Source organism: Lissotriton vulgaris, chromosome 3_1 (assembly GCF_964263255.1).
Source record: "Lissotriton vulgaris chromosome 3_1, aLisVul1.2, whole genome shotgun sequence".
NCBI lineage: Eukaryota > Metazoa > Chordata > Amphibia > Caudata > Salamandridae > Lissotriton > Lissotriton vulgaris.
In genome coordinates, this window is record NC_141689.1 from 1720502273 (window position 1) to 1720516210 (window position 13938).

At 45.6% G+C, this 13938-nt stretch overlaps 1 protein-coding gene across 1 annotated transcript in view; it reads left to right on the forward strand.

The window, feature by feature from the left end:
• Nucleotides 1-13938, forward strand: part of SCLT1 (sodium channel and clathrin linker 1) — a 511633-nt gene that overhangs the window by 246892 nt on the left and 250803 nt on the right. The window contains exon 9 of the mRNA XM_086962162.1: nt 10067-10157. Coding sequence (XP_086818288.1) covers nt 10067-10157 — 91 coding nt within the window. The remainder of the gene's footprint in view (nt 1-10066; nt 10158-13938) is intronic.

Genomic DNA, 13938 nt, shown 5'->3' on the forward strand with positions numbered 1-13938 from the left:
TACAGTGCTTCGCAAGCTGCTGTCTTTATTTCTTTAAAACTGAAAAATATAGGTTAAAAAAAAAAGAGTTGCATCCCCAATATAGTAATTTGTATATCCTTTAGACGTGGAGAGCACTGCACACAAAGCAAATAGAAGGCATTTGACAGAGCAAGAACTCTTGTAGAGGGCTGTCTCCAGTGTCGCTGGAACTCTGAAGCATTTTGTTACTGTGACCAGACATGAAGAAGGGTACCTGAACTTCCAAGTGAGGAGAGGCACTAAGACCTGATTGCTTGAAGATTTACACAATGTAAAGTTTTGTGTGGAGGTTGGTTCAACTGACTAGGCAACCAGGGAACCACAAAAACCCTGCAAGCTGTCCATTATCGTTAAAACTACATAAAGTGAGGAACCACTGTGATGATTTTAAGCTAAACATTTATTAATAGTTTACATTGCCCCTTCACATGCCTATATCTGCTGCAGTCTGCAGCCAGTTATTCTGAATCCACAAGCATTTGCACCATCCTTCTTCTGTGGTTCTAGATATATAAACAGTTAAAGATACTGGTTGACCTACCCTCTTCCAGTTCCAAACAGTAACTGGTAGAACCACTTGGCCTCATGGGTGCCTCTAGGCCAGAGGTACCCCTGCCAACCAGGAATCTTTTCTTTAACTGACCTTTTTTAAGAACCCCCCGCCTACCAAATGTTGGTACTCCTGTGGAAAGCTATAGTTGGTGCTGAGCCATTCTAAACTTCGTTTCCATTAAAAAACGTTTGAACTTTCAGACAAATTGGAGTTGAGATGAGTTTGAATACAAATCAATCTCAAGATATCCTCTAAGGAGGAAAATAAATCGAAAGATAAAGGATGCTTAGTCGACTTGAAGATACTAAGCTAAAGTTTTTTTTTAAAAAGGTGCTTGTAGGAGGACAACACTTGAAGGTGACCATCTCTCACAATGGTTCTTGACTGGGGTATGAAACTCCGGCCTATCCACCAATATATAAATCAGATATTTCTTCTTTTAACTATAAAACAGAAGGGATTTAAGTAGAACGAAACCTTTTAGTGCTAAGATTATTAAAAATCAGAAACTTGGGTGTTTCATAACTTTAAAATTTGATTAAGCAATTCCATTTTCCTTTTCAATTTTTTTTTTACAATTTTTCCACCTACCCATGTTTTTGTATTTTTGGAAAGATAAGACTCACTATGTTCTTAAGCCCACTGTTTGTGCAGTACTGATTGTTCCTATGTAAGAAATTGAGATTGTTTTATTTGTATTTTGCACAGCCTGAAATCTTTTACCTTAGATGTTAACACTATTTTGATACAGTGACATTCAGTCTTATGATTACTTCTAAATTTCACACATTGAGTTCAGATACAAATCCTATAATAGCCCTGTCCGTTGCAGCTTTAGGGGTGTCCAGTACCAATCGTGTAACATTTGAAACAGGCAGAATTTCAATCGGGCTTCCCAGGTGCCTTTGTCAAGGACTACAAGTATGTCCGACCAGTCCTCTTCCTCGATGGTTATATGTATGCATGCCTGCCATTTCTCGCGTAGACCTCTAAGGAGAGATTGTGAGTGTAAGTGGTTAGTCAGGGTACTGTATAGCCCAGTCATCGTACCCTTGTATCGTCCCCATTCAAACTTGAAGCCAAAAGATTCCTAATGAACAAATTCTTACCTTAATTTGGTCTATGTACATTTGCTCGTTTCCACTGATCCTTCAACTAGTGCACCATCATGCTTTGCATTGCCCCTACCACGTTTCCCCCCCCCCCACCCCCCCCAAAATGTGTTTCTGCTCTCTGCTCCTTTCGGCTGTATGATGTGCCCGCGTAGCAACCTGTTATTTACCTGTTAATTGTATAACTCGCTGTGTACCATTTGTTTGTGATTATTGTGGGGGACACCGCTAGCGCACACCGGCTCCAGGAGGGGTCATAGCGCTACACTGCTTGCTGCACCAACCTGCAGGCTCAACCACGCAGCGCCGCTGGGTTCCTGACGCTGTGTCTGGACTACAGCTCCCAGCTTGCTCTGCATCCACACCGCTTCCTCTTCCTGTGGGAAGCGCCAGGAGGCGCTCAAAAGGGAACAGCTCCCACAGAGGAGCGGGGGACACCGCTAGCGCACACCGGCTCCAGGAGGGGTCATAGCGCTACACTGCTTGCTGCACCAACCTGCAGGCTCAACCACGCAGCGCCGCTGGGTTCCTGACGCTATGTCTGGACTACAGCTCCCAGCTTGCTCTGCATCCACACCGCTTCCTCTTCCTGTGGGAAGCGCCAGGAGGCGCTCAAAAGGGAACAGCTTCCTCCGCGTCGCGGACGCGCGCGGACGGCGCCGGGCGGAGCCAGGGCAGAGGGCGGGCCGTCTGTGGCCGTCTAGGGACGACGAGGGACGGGACGGGCCACCCACCTTACGCCCAGTACCCAGGTTCCAGGACTCAGGCTCAAAATGGGTAAGAGAAAGCTACCCTCCCCTACTGCTGGTGTTACACCCAAGGTCAAAGCCCCCAGGAAATCCAATAGCATTCTCTCTTTTTTGACCTCGGAGGTGGGGAAGTTGACTACTGAAATTGAAAGAACCGAACGCAAACTGGGGCTAGAATCATCGCTGAATAGCAAGGAGAGTACAAGCCATCCACAATCCGGTATCACATCTGTTCCTCTGGAACCAAATATCGTTATTGCCCCGCCTAAGGAGTCTGTGTTACCTCCCCCCCCTACTACTGCTGACTCTAATGGGGCTATCCCCAAACTCTCTAGCCCAGCTCGAGCATGCAGAACATCAAGCACAAAGCACACAAAAAGACAGTATAAAAAAAGGAATACGCAGAATCTCAAGGGAGGAAAGGGCACAGTGGGCTCACTTGAAAAGGCTATCAGAGACATGGTGGAAAAAGTAATCACTGACAAGATAGAGACCACACTCACAAAAATAGCCTCAGATATCATAGACGTCTTACATCAATGCGTCGATGGCATCCTAAGGAAATGTGAACGGCTGAATGTATGCCACAAAACTGCCGAACCAGCTACTTTTGTTTTTAAAGGAAATACACCGGCAGCCCTAGGCACTACATGTCCTCAACCAAACTTTGGCAATAAAAGACCAAGGGAAGATTCCCCAGTTGCCAGGAGTGCTGCTTCCAATTTGCCCTCTGGACCAGCAACTACCATGATAGTTATCCCTAATTTAACAGGAGATACAAATAAGTCTGCTGCCCCTGTTACTTTAGGTCAACAGAATCTACCTAGCCCACCCAAACCTATTCGTCAACCCTTTATTAACTTACCTCCCGAGGCTGCTCCTTTTGTAGCCATCTTGGTAAATGTTCCCCCACTTAAACAAGGTGAACATGAACAGCCGCCCCAATTGTTAGCCAGGGCTAAGTCATGGGCAAATTCGACCTGCTCAGGAGACAATGAAGTTTCTAATGCCATTATCTCTGTCCGGCGGGTGGGCTGGATCGGGCGAACTAACAAAACAACTGAGGGAGATTGCCTGATAATCAACTTCAATAATCCGGGAGAGGCCTGCAGACTACTCTGGGATGCTTCTCCCCTAGAGGGTTTAATTGCCGGGCCCCGTGCCGTACCCTTGGGCTTTTTCTATCCCAAACCTAAATCTCACCCTATCTCGAACTTGGGTTACAACCAAGGCAGGGGATTCGATAGGACACCCAGCTTGCCCTCTCATCCCGTTAACACCCGTCCAGAACCAGACTATAGCTTGTCCACGATTAATAGGTTGAGCAACCATAAGGCGGTCAAATACACTCCAACGCCCCACAATAACCCTATATCCTTGCATAATAGATTCACGCCCTTGGCTCGGGCGGTTGAACAAAATTGACGCCCAGTTAACAACACCCCTATGCTCAGACAATCTACAGGGAACTGTCCCCCTTTAGGAGGCCCCAGCAGAAGGCCTAAACCCATAAGCTGGAACATAGCCGGACTTCGCTCAAAAAGGGAGGACAGTGTTTGGCTGAACCTCCTGAACCAACATGACATCATAGCCCTGCAAGAAACCTGGGACTGCAACAGCAATTTCTGGGTTCCTGGGTTCACATCTTACTTTGTCCCAGCTACTAGATCCTCCTGTGGGAGGGACAAAGGGGGCCTTATGATCCTGACTACTGTCCATCTGGCGGGGACTGTTAAACAAATAACTACTAACTCCCCCAACTTCTTGTGCCTAGAGATCAGCTTAGCCAATGGTCATAAATACATCCTTATTAATTTTTATAACTCTGTAGTAGACGGACACTCCACTGAGCATCTCTGTTCTCTACAGTCTTTCTTGATTAATTTTAAAGAACGTCAAACCACTTTGTTGCACATTATAATTATGGGGGATTTTAACACTCATCTCTGCAGGCTTTCCTGCCACATTGAAGACACTGACTGCCCTACCTCAGGCGACTACCAACACTTTGAACACAACCCTAAAGGACTGGCACTAGAAAACCTCCTAGCAAATGTGGACCTCTACGAACCGGGGTTCAATACCTACAGTGAGAGGGTCATGACCTACAGTGCTAGAAACTCTGAATCCATTATTGACTACATCTTTGTTTCCCCTGGAATATTAAGCTGGGTCTTCTTTTACAACGCAGTTGTAGCTGCGTTCAGTGACCATAATCCAGTCATCCTCGAGCTTGCCAGCTCTGCGGGCCTACTGAAGGAGGGAACAACCAAAATGCCCGAGCTGGCTGTGCGGCCCACGGACCAAGGAAGAAGGCTGAAATGGTCCAAGGTGGTCCCATCTGAGTTCCTCGAAACTCTAAGTAGCAAAGCCCGCAAAGAATTAGATATTTTCCAAGACAATTCTAAACAGGGAGAAGATGTAATCACCGCCTTTGATACCCTGTGCGCTGTAATTTCTGATGAACTCACAGTCAAATCTAGGAAGAAGACTCGACCGACCAAGGGCTGGTTCAATAAAGCCTGCTCGAAAGCACACACTTGCCTCCTGAACGAATTAAAAAAATCACCCAGGGACAGAGGGGAAGTTGCCAGACTAAGAAAAGAATATTATAACATCATTCATGAACGCAAAGAAGCTCTCAAAAAGGATGCCTGGGCCTCACTAATGGAAAAAGCCACCTTAAGAGACAGTTCCAGCTTCTGGGCCATTATAAACAATCCCCTGTTTTCTGGTGAAGCTAACGATATCCTAGAGGCCAACATCAGTGAGGAGGATTGGTTAGCTCATTTCAAAATCATCTATGGGAGTGACCAAATATGCGAAACACCGACTATCCTCAAATCTAACTCTCCCAAGACAGCACTCTCCTTTAACATGGAAGAAGTTGAAAAGGCCATAACCAACACAGTAGGGAAGAAAGCGCCAGGCCCAGATGGCGTTCCAGCCGACATGTTCAAGGCCAATGTCTCTTTCTGGGCAAACATCCTGACCAACGTCTTCAATGCCGCCATGAAACATAGCTTGCCTGTTTCCTGGTCACACGCCAGCATCATTCCAATCTTCAAGAAAGGCCAGAGGGGAGACCCGAGGTGCTACCGCCCCATCTCACTTATCGACTCGTCTTTCAAAATCCTAGGGAAAGTGATACTGGCAAGGATCGACGAGTGGGCTGGCAGCAATAATATCTTATCAAATGCCCAATACGGGTTTCGAAAGGGAAGAGGGACGGAGGACCAGTGCCTCAACTTACATCTGATCCTAGGCAAATACACTATGGCAGCCAGCGGATCAATCTACCTAGGGTTCATGGACCTGTCCACAGCCTTCGACCTAGTGAATAGGTCCAGGCTGTGGGACATCCTCTTGGAACTGGGGATGGACCCTACCTTGGTTCATTTTCTGGCTGAGGCCCATCGGGACCTAGAAGCATCCATCAGGATGACGCAGGAAGGAGCCTGCACAGCAGGATTCAAGTCTACCAGAGGGGTGCGACAGGGGTGTATTCTCGCCCCAATGTTATTTACACTCTATATTAACCACCTTGAATCTACACTGGAGCTGGCAACACTCGACGTCCCGCGTTTTGGCGGACTGTCCACCCCGGTCCTCCTTTACGCGGATGACGCGGTGCTCGTGGCACGTACCCCCCTTGGGCTACAAAGACTATTGACATCCTTCGATGCCTTTATGACCTCCCTTGGTTTAAAAATCAATTCAGACAAGTCCCATGTTATGGCTGTAGGCGGCAGAAAAAATAAGGACTTGAAGACTTTCTACTGTGCTAACACTTCTATTTCCAAAGTGAGAACTTTTACCTACCTGGGGGTAGTATACGACGATAAGGGTACGTGGACACCCCAAATATCCGTCAAAACCAATGCCATGAAAAGAACAGCAGCAGCCATAGTCGGCTTCTCAAAACGTCTGGGTGGTAAGCCCACGGAAGCAATGCTGGCACTCTACAGAGCGAAATCAATATCAGTAGTAAGGTACGGGGCTTCCATCTGGGGTTACTCGAACAACATAGAAGCAATACAGATGGAAGAGAACAGATTTTTTCGTATGCTTCTAGGATTACCTCAATCAACAGCCACTTTCTCTGTCCATATGGAACTAGGCCAGGGGTACATCAGTGACATCATCAAACAATCCCCTATCTTGATGTGGTTAAAAACATGGCTGAACTCCAACTTAACTCTGAACCACACAATCATGAGAGACTGCCTACTTCTGGACAATATGAAAAATATCCCGTGGCTAGCATATATTAATAAAACACTAACTTCCCTGGGCCGCCCAGATCTCTTCCACACACCAGATGGCATCGTTAAGAATGACCTGGAATGGTTTAAATCGACTTTTTTAAAAGTGAGAGAAATGGAGCGGGAGAGCTGTGAGCTTGCGAAACCCACAGTGAGGGAGCACTATATTTCTAAAACTACACCGGCCATTGAACCTTATTTAACAGTAGTGTCTATTCCATTACATCGCTGGTTATTAACCAAACTAAGACTTAACCAGATTCACTTTCTGTTAAATGACTCTAAGGTATGGGCCAAGCCAGAGGACTTAGCGGCCTGCAAATGTGATGGTTTTTCTCTGCAGGACACTGCTCATTTTATGTTCTTCTGTGGTATATATGATCTGCCCAGGAAAAAGTATATTGTCCCATTGCTTAAGAACAAGGGGTTCGTCCAAATCAAGCCTGCCCTATTTTACTTAAAAAAGTTAGACTCACCACTAAATATGTTTAATGTCGCTAACTTCTTGGTAGCTGCTTTCCGCATTAAAAAACGTTCTGGAAATAGATAATTTAATAGTCTTGACAACACCCTATGGAATTACTGAAAAATTGCTGCTTTTTTTAAAAAACATTTTGTAAATATTTTAACTGCTCTATTTTAACTGCGACTGCAACCCGATGTAACTGCACCCCTTAATTATGTATTTTTGTCTATGTGCTTTTTATGATTCGTTATGAATCAAAATAAAGTTGTTTTTGAGTTGTGATTATTGTGACTACAACTGTTTGAGATTGTTACTTGATATTGTTACTGGAGTCTTATTCCCCCTTTCATCCTGTGTAAAGCGCTCTGATATCCCTTGGGATCTTGTTTGCACTATATAAAACTTTATAAAATAAATTTAAAAAACAGGGGGTATTCCAGTATAGGTTAGGGTTCCAGTATCCAAGGATGGGAGCCATGGCAGCGTCTCAGGCAGTGCTGTATTTGTAAGTGTTGCCAACCATGTTCCGAGGGGAGTGAAAGCTGGACGAAGGGCTTTAACTCACTGTTTTGAAGGACCTGATCCAGTGCCTGAATTCCTCCCACTTTTCCAACTAGGCCAATGGAGTGCCCGCCCGTTTATTCGGATACTGTTATTTCCCCAGAGTGAGGCTTTGGAGTGCAATCAGTGATTTACCCTCAGGAGGCGATGTGCCCGATGTCATGTCATATGTGTGGCCTGCATTACTGGGTGTGGAGTGACGTATAAGGGATGTGGTCTCAATAAAGGAAACCGAGGCCTTCATGTTAGCCTATGAGCGAGCGTTCCTTTGTGACCCAGTGGTGGTGGTCAGCGTTCCAGGGAGTAGGTAGGCTAGCTGTGAGTGGTGTAGGGCAAGGGAGTAGTGCTCTAGAAATGGTAAACTCAAGCCACCGTGGGAGCGGCAGGTTATAAGTTTGGCTGCGGCTAGGCAGGGATGGGTGGAGCCCCAGACAAAGGCCTTTATTGGGGCATCTATAAGGCGCAGAGTAGCCAGAGGCGCCACAATTGGCAGCATTCCCAGGGTATATGTGCAGCGGGTTAGTGTGGCCATTCGTACGTCCTGCACTCTTCCCCACATGGAGAAACATTGACCATTTAGCAAAATTTGTTTCCATTTGTTTTATGAGGGGTGTCAATGCCCTCCCCCTCCATTATCTTATTGCATGATGTCAGAGACTCTTCCGACCTTACGTACTTGCAACGTCGCTTATTCCACAAAGCGCCCACTAGAGCCAAAATCGGCATCTTAAGACAATGGAGGTTGCTCGCCCTGCCTCGCAGGAGTACTGGATGGTGATAATGGTCCAAATGGCGTCCCATGAATGCATTATATGTGGCCTGCAGGATTGGGAGGAGGTGCTCCAGCAAACATGGACCCCCTTCCTTCAAGAGCCCACCCCCTGAAACATCTGCCCCCTCCCTCCCTTGTCCCTTCCCACCCTCACCCAACCCCGCTTTTTCTTTTTTCCCCGTCTGTTGCTGTCGTTCGCTCCACCCGCTCTCCCGACATTTGCCCAGCCTCACCCTCCACCGACACCTCCAGTCTAGGAAGCCGCCATGCGGCCCATCCTTTACCTTAATACCACTGGCCACCCCCACGTAACCCCTAATCTCGCCTTCCCCTCAGAGACCCACCCTGACTGGCCACCCCTGAGACTTGTCTTGCCGAGGGATGTCGGTTGCAACACACAGCATGCTCCACCCTTGCCTAGTCATAGGGACACTTGTTTGCTGCTCCCCCTCACTCCCTTTGCCCATCTATGCTCCCTACTCAAAACAATTGCCTCCACCACCTACAGCACGCCTCCCACAGAAGGACGTGGATCCCTCGTCATTAATGGTACTCAGCACCTCGAACTAGTTTATTATCTACTACAGGTCATAATATTAAGATCGAATACTGCACAGTCATCCCCACTGTCATACAATATGACGAGTACCTACCTCCTACCCGCGGATACGTACCCTTCCGCTTAATTACTTCCACCTACCTCGCCCCTCTAAACCCCTCCCCCTTCTCGTTCTTGGCTTCTTGGTCCTCTTGTATCCCAAACCCCCTCTACCCATTCTTCTTATTCTTCAGTTTTCCCTCACAACTGTATAGATATATTTGTAATAACGATAGACCCCAACGAGTGCTTAATGCTGCGAGTCACTTACATTGTTGTGTTTTTCTCCAACTTTCAATAAAACAATTACGAAACAAAAAAATATCCTATAGTAAACTTTTTGACCATACCATGCCAGTTAACAGTTTTGAGTTAAGATTATGCATTCAGCTTGAGTGGATGAGGCCTCGGAGACAATCATCAGATTGTTATCTAAAAGGTATTAAATTATTTGCAGACAGGTCACACAATCCTACCTTCAAAACCTTTTATTTTATACAAATGAAATCTAAATATTTAGCAGCTAGCAATTGCCTTTAATGCTTTGCAATCAGAAACCTCAAGTGAAGAAAATATTTTTCCTTGTTTTAAGTATTTTATAGCAGCAATGAAGCAGCTATTACACCTACATTTGTCCTGTGGGTCCTTCAGTGATAAAGGGTCCAAGCACATTGATTGGTTTTTAATGGGATGACAAGGTGTTGCAGCAGACAGAATGCAGTAAACACTTATTCTATGTTTTGATTCTCCTTTCCACAGAGGCATAGGAGTTGTAGCTGTATCTATATTTTCTCTCTTCCAGGGTATTTATTTAAAGTCAACGAGTATTGTATAATGTCACCTCTGTATTTTCCATGGTAGTTATGGCCTCATGTTATCTATGAAAATTATTTGTCTTACTTTATTAATTGTTGTTTTATATTTCAGTAAGTTTAAGTAGCATTCTGTTTTCACGTGTTTTTTTACTAGAGAAGCTAAAGTAGATCTACGAATTGCAACAACAAAAGTAGAAGAAATGACTAAAATGACATACAACTACCAGGAGCAAATGCAGCGAAAGGTAGGTGTTTATCTATTGTAGTATATTTGTAAGAAGTGTCTATGTTAATGTGAATATGGTAAACAATAATATAAAGTTCATAGATTTACATATGAATACTGCCCTTGTCCACTTAAAGACCATCAGTACAAGGAGGCCTACCTGAGGCTTAGATAGGTATATTAGAGTAGGCTTCAACCTTGGTTACTTTAGATTTTTCCCCACCTTTCTGTAAAGACGCCTGCACACATATGATCTCAAGCTGAGGCTGCTACCTCAAAGTGCAAACTCCTCACCTTAAGAATATCCACAGGCACCAGATTGGGTCCAAAGAATATTTCAGCAATGCTCTTATGTGCAGATAGTTGGCGCCATGTGGCTTCGCAGTGACAATGTACCGCCCTGGAAATGACACAGCAAAGTTGCATGAGGCAGTCCTGTGCAGTGACGTCAGTTCTTTTCTTTCTGTGCCCTTCGATGTGTATCCAGAGCTCCGATCTTACCTTAGTCGGTTTTCCAGCAACTGCAAAATTTACCCCAGACATTGTGCCAGAGATGAAGACTTGCCTGAAAATAATCGAATCAAAGCGGTGCTGCTACTACTGGAAAAGATGTTGCAAGGGATCAATGCAACGTGACTCTAGTGCTTCGGCTCCAATTATGACTGAAATTTGATAGATAGGTGTACCCTCATGCACTCGAAGGCAGTCCGGGGAGTAGGAGGCAAAACTCTTTATTGCTGAACTTAAGAAAAGATTGTGGTTAAAACATAAGTCCCACTCAATATCGCAGGGCTGCTCACGATCTTGTACAAGACACCAGTCCTTCAAAATACTCCTTTAAGTTGAAAGTGAACCATAAGTGCATAAACGCCAAGCTTAACTCCAAACAACTTCCCACCACTCAAAACTAAATGAGATGGCGCAAGTGCGTCAGTAAATCTTTTATGATCCAAACCCTAATCTGGTCCTGGTGCGCTCCAAATTGCCTGGGCCTTCAAAGAAGAAATGTTGTACATTTTTCAGACACTTCTGGCTTTCTCTGGTGCACCTTCAAGTCCCAGAGAGCCTCCAGGGGCTCTAGTTGGATTTTTGTAAGACCTCCCTCGGTGTCAAATAACTGTGCTAGACCCATTACTGATACCGGTTCAGAATTCCACCACAGCTCCTAGGTTCACTCCAATCCCTTCCAAGCCAGTGCCGACCCCTAACTGGTGTCAGTTAGGATGTAACCCGACCTCAGCCTTTTTCTCATTGTCAATGCTATTGAAGGCTAGGGGCTATTTAGATACAACTCTGATGTGGTTCTGTGTAAGCAAAAGGCTCCCCATGACACAAAGGATAATGAGGAGCCTTTTCCCCTCTCCCTGTGCTGATAATTGGCTATTCCTGGATTTTCAGAATGCCAGTGGGCTAGATACTACTCTAGAGACTGACTGGGGCTTGCCACCTAGGCCACCAATGGAAAAAAATAGTTTATTTCACAGAAGTAATGTAAAGCGCAACGAAAGTGCTGGACTTACAGTTGAATCTAAGACATTTTTATTAACTGTGATCTTTCAACCAGGTTCTACCATTTTTCAGCCATTCTTGCCTTTCAAAAAGGTTACCCATAGTCTTGTGGCCACCTAATCGAAGTCGTGCTCAAACCCTCAGGTCTGTTGACTTGTGGCCAGGCTCTCCACATCACTGGAGTCAAGCTATCCAGGCTGAAGAAGGCTGATAGCCAGAAACCGGTCCTTGGACGCTTGATTCCGGTCTAGGAAAGACATGGCTTGGTAGTTCGGGCTGGACTGTTCCCATGAGGCACAGGGTCAAGGCTGATTTGCATATAGCCATTGTCTGACTTAGGGTGGTGTGGAGTGCAAAAAAAACCATGGATTTAGGCCCAGATCTTTGTACTGGGGTGAATGTAAGACATTGTTCTGCATTCTGGCAATCAACTGTGTTTTCTGCAATTTTCACCCCGAGTGGGCTGGGTATGCTCAGACGTGAGTCCCAGGCTATCCACATCACTGGAGTCAAGCTATCCAGGCTGAAGAAGGCTGATTGCCAGAAACTGGTCCTTGGATGCTTGATTCCGGTCTAGGAAAGACATGGCTTGGTAGTTTGGGCTGGACTGTTCCCATGAGGCACAGGGTCAAGGCTGATTTGCATATAGCCATTGTCTGACTTAGGGTGGTGTGGAGTGCAAAAAAAAAACGATGGATTTAGGCCCAGATCTTTGTACTGGGGTGAATGTAAGACATTGTTCTGCATTCTGTCCATCAACTGTGTTTTTTGCAATTTTGACCCCGAGTGGGCTGGGTATGCTCAGACGTGAGTCCCAGGCTCTCCACATCACTGGAGTCAAGCAATTCAGGCTGAAGAAGGCTGATAGCCAGAAACCGGTCCTTGGATGCTTGATTCCGGTCTAGGAAAGACATGGCTTGGTAGTTCGGGCTGGACTGTTCCCATGAGGCACAGGGTCAAGGCTGATTTGCATATAGCCAGTGTCTGACCTAGGGTGGTGTGGAGAGCAAAAAAACGATGGATTTAGGCCCAGATTTTTGTACTGGGGTGAATGTAAGACATTGTTCTGCATTCTGTCCATCAGCTGTGTTTTTTGCGACTTGTGGTCATGTAACATAGGCCCACCTCTGGTGGTGCAGGTGTCAACAAATAAATTAACTCCTAATGCCTTTCACTACCAACTCTATGGATAGAGACTTGAAATGCATTGATTCATTTGGAAAGATAATATTCTCATTGGCTAGTTTAGCCTTATGATCCTGGAACACAGTAGGCCTTCTGGACAGTAAGAAATCCATGCTTTATGGGACATGGCTAGTGAATTCTTACTGGTCGTCACAGAATTACATCTCAGAGCTTCACTGGCTCAAACGATACAATGGCCAAGATGCTGCAAAGTAGTTTTACTCTCTGTCTTAGACATCACAGACTGTGTTCACAGAACTATTGGCACCAGGAGTATTCTTAGAAGGCTTGTCTGGATAAGATCAATAGGGTTTTCCGGAGTTGTGCAACCGTCCTTTGTGGGCATGCCCTTTGATTGCTCCAGATTGTATGGAGAGAAGTCTGATTGGTGCTCAAAGAATTTAAGGGCCTCGCTGCAAAGACATGGAACACCCTCCCCGCCCATCTGCGGCAAACCCAGGACCTTCAGGAGATGTCTCAAGACCTAGCTGTTCGACCAATAGCTGCCACCCACCCTTTAGCGCCTTGAGACCCTCACAGGTGAGTAGTGCGCTCTACAAATGCCTTGATTGATTGATTGAAGGGCATTTGAGTCATAAAACACACGAACGGAGGTCCCAGGGGAATATTTAACGACCCAACTGCTAAACCCCCTGACTACTAATAACACCAACAAAAGTTAGCAGTGAGTCAAAAGGCTAATACAATCATGTATCCAACAGAAAAAGGGGGAAAGACTATCAGTGTAGGCGAGTTCCCATCAGTCCACCATCGAGACCGCCCTTCATCATCTGGGATCTCTTGTTCCTTTCAAGAAGTGGTAGCCCACATAGGACCTGCAAATTGGTATTAAATAGCCAGGTCAAGCACACTAACTCAGATGTAACCAGGGTGTGCCTAAATGTGGAATTGAATAGCAGTAGCTGAAAAGTGAAAATGTTGAAGTGATAAAAGAAAAGAGAAATAAAGGCTCTAAAAGTAGGTAGTGATAGGGGAAAACGGCTTTAATATGTACCCTTTCACTCCCAACTTAATAAAAACAGTGCAAGGTGTAGTGTAACAAATAACTACAACCAGAGTGTTAGGTCGACATGTTTCTGCAGTCA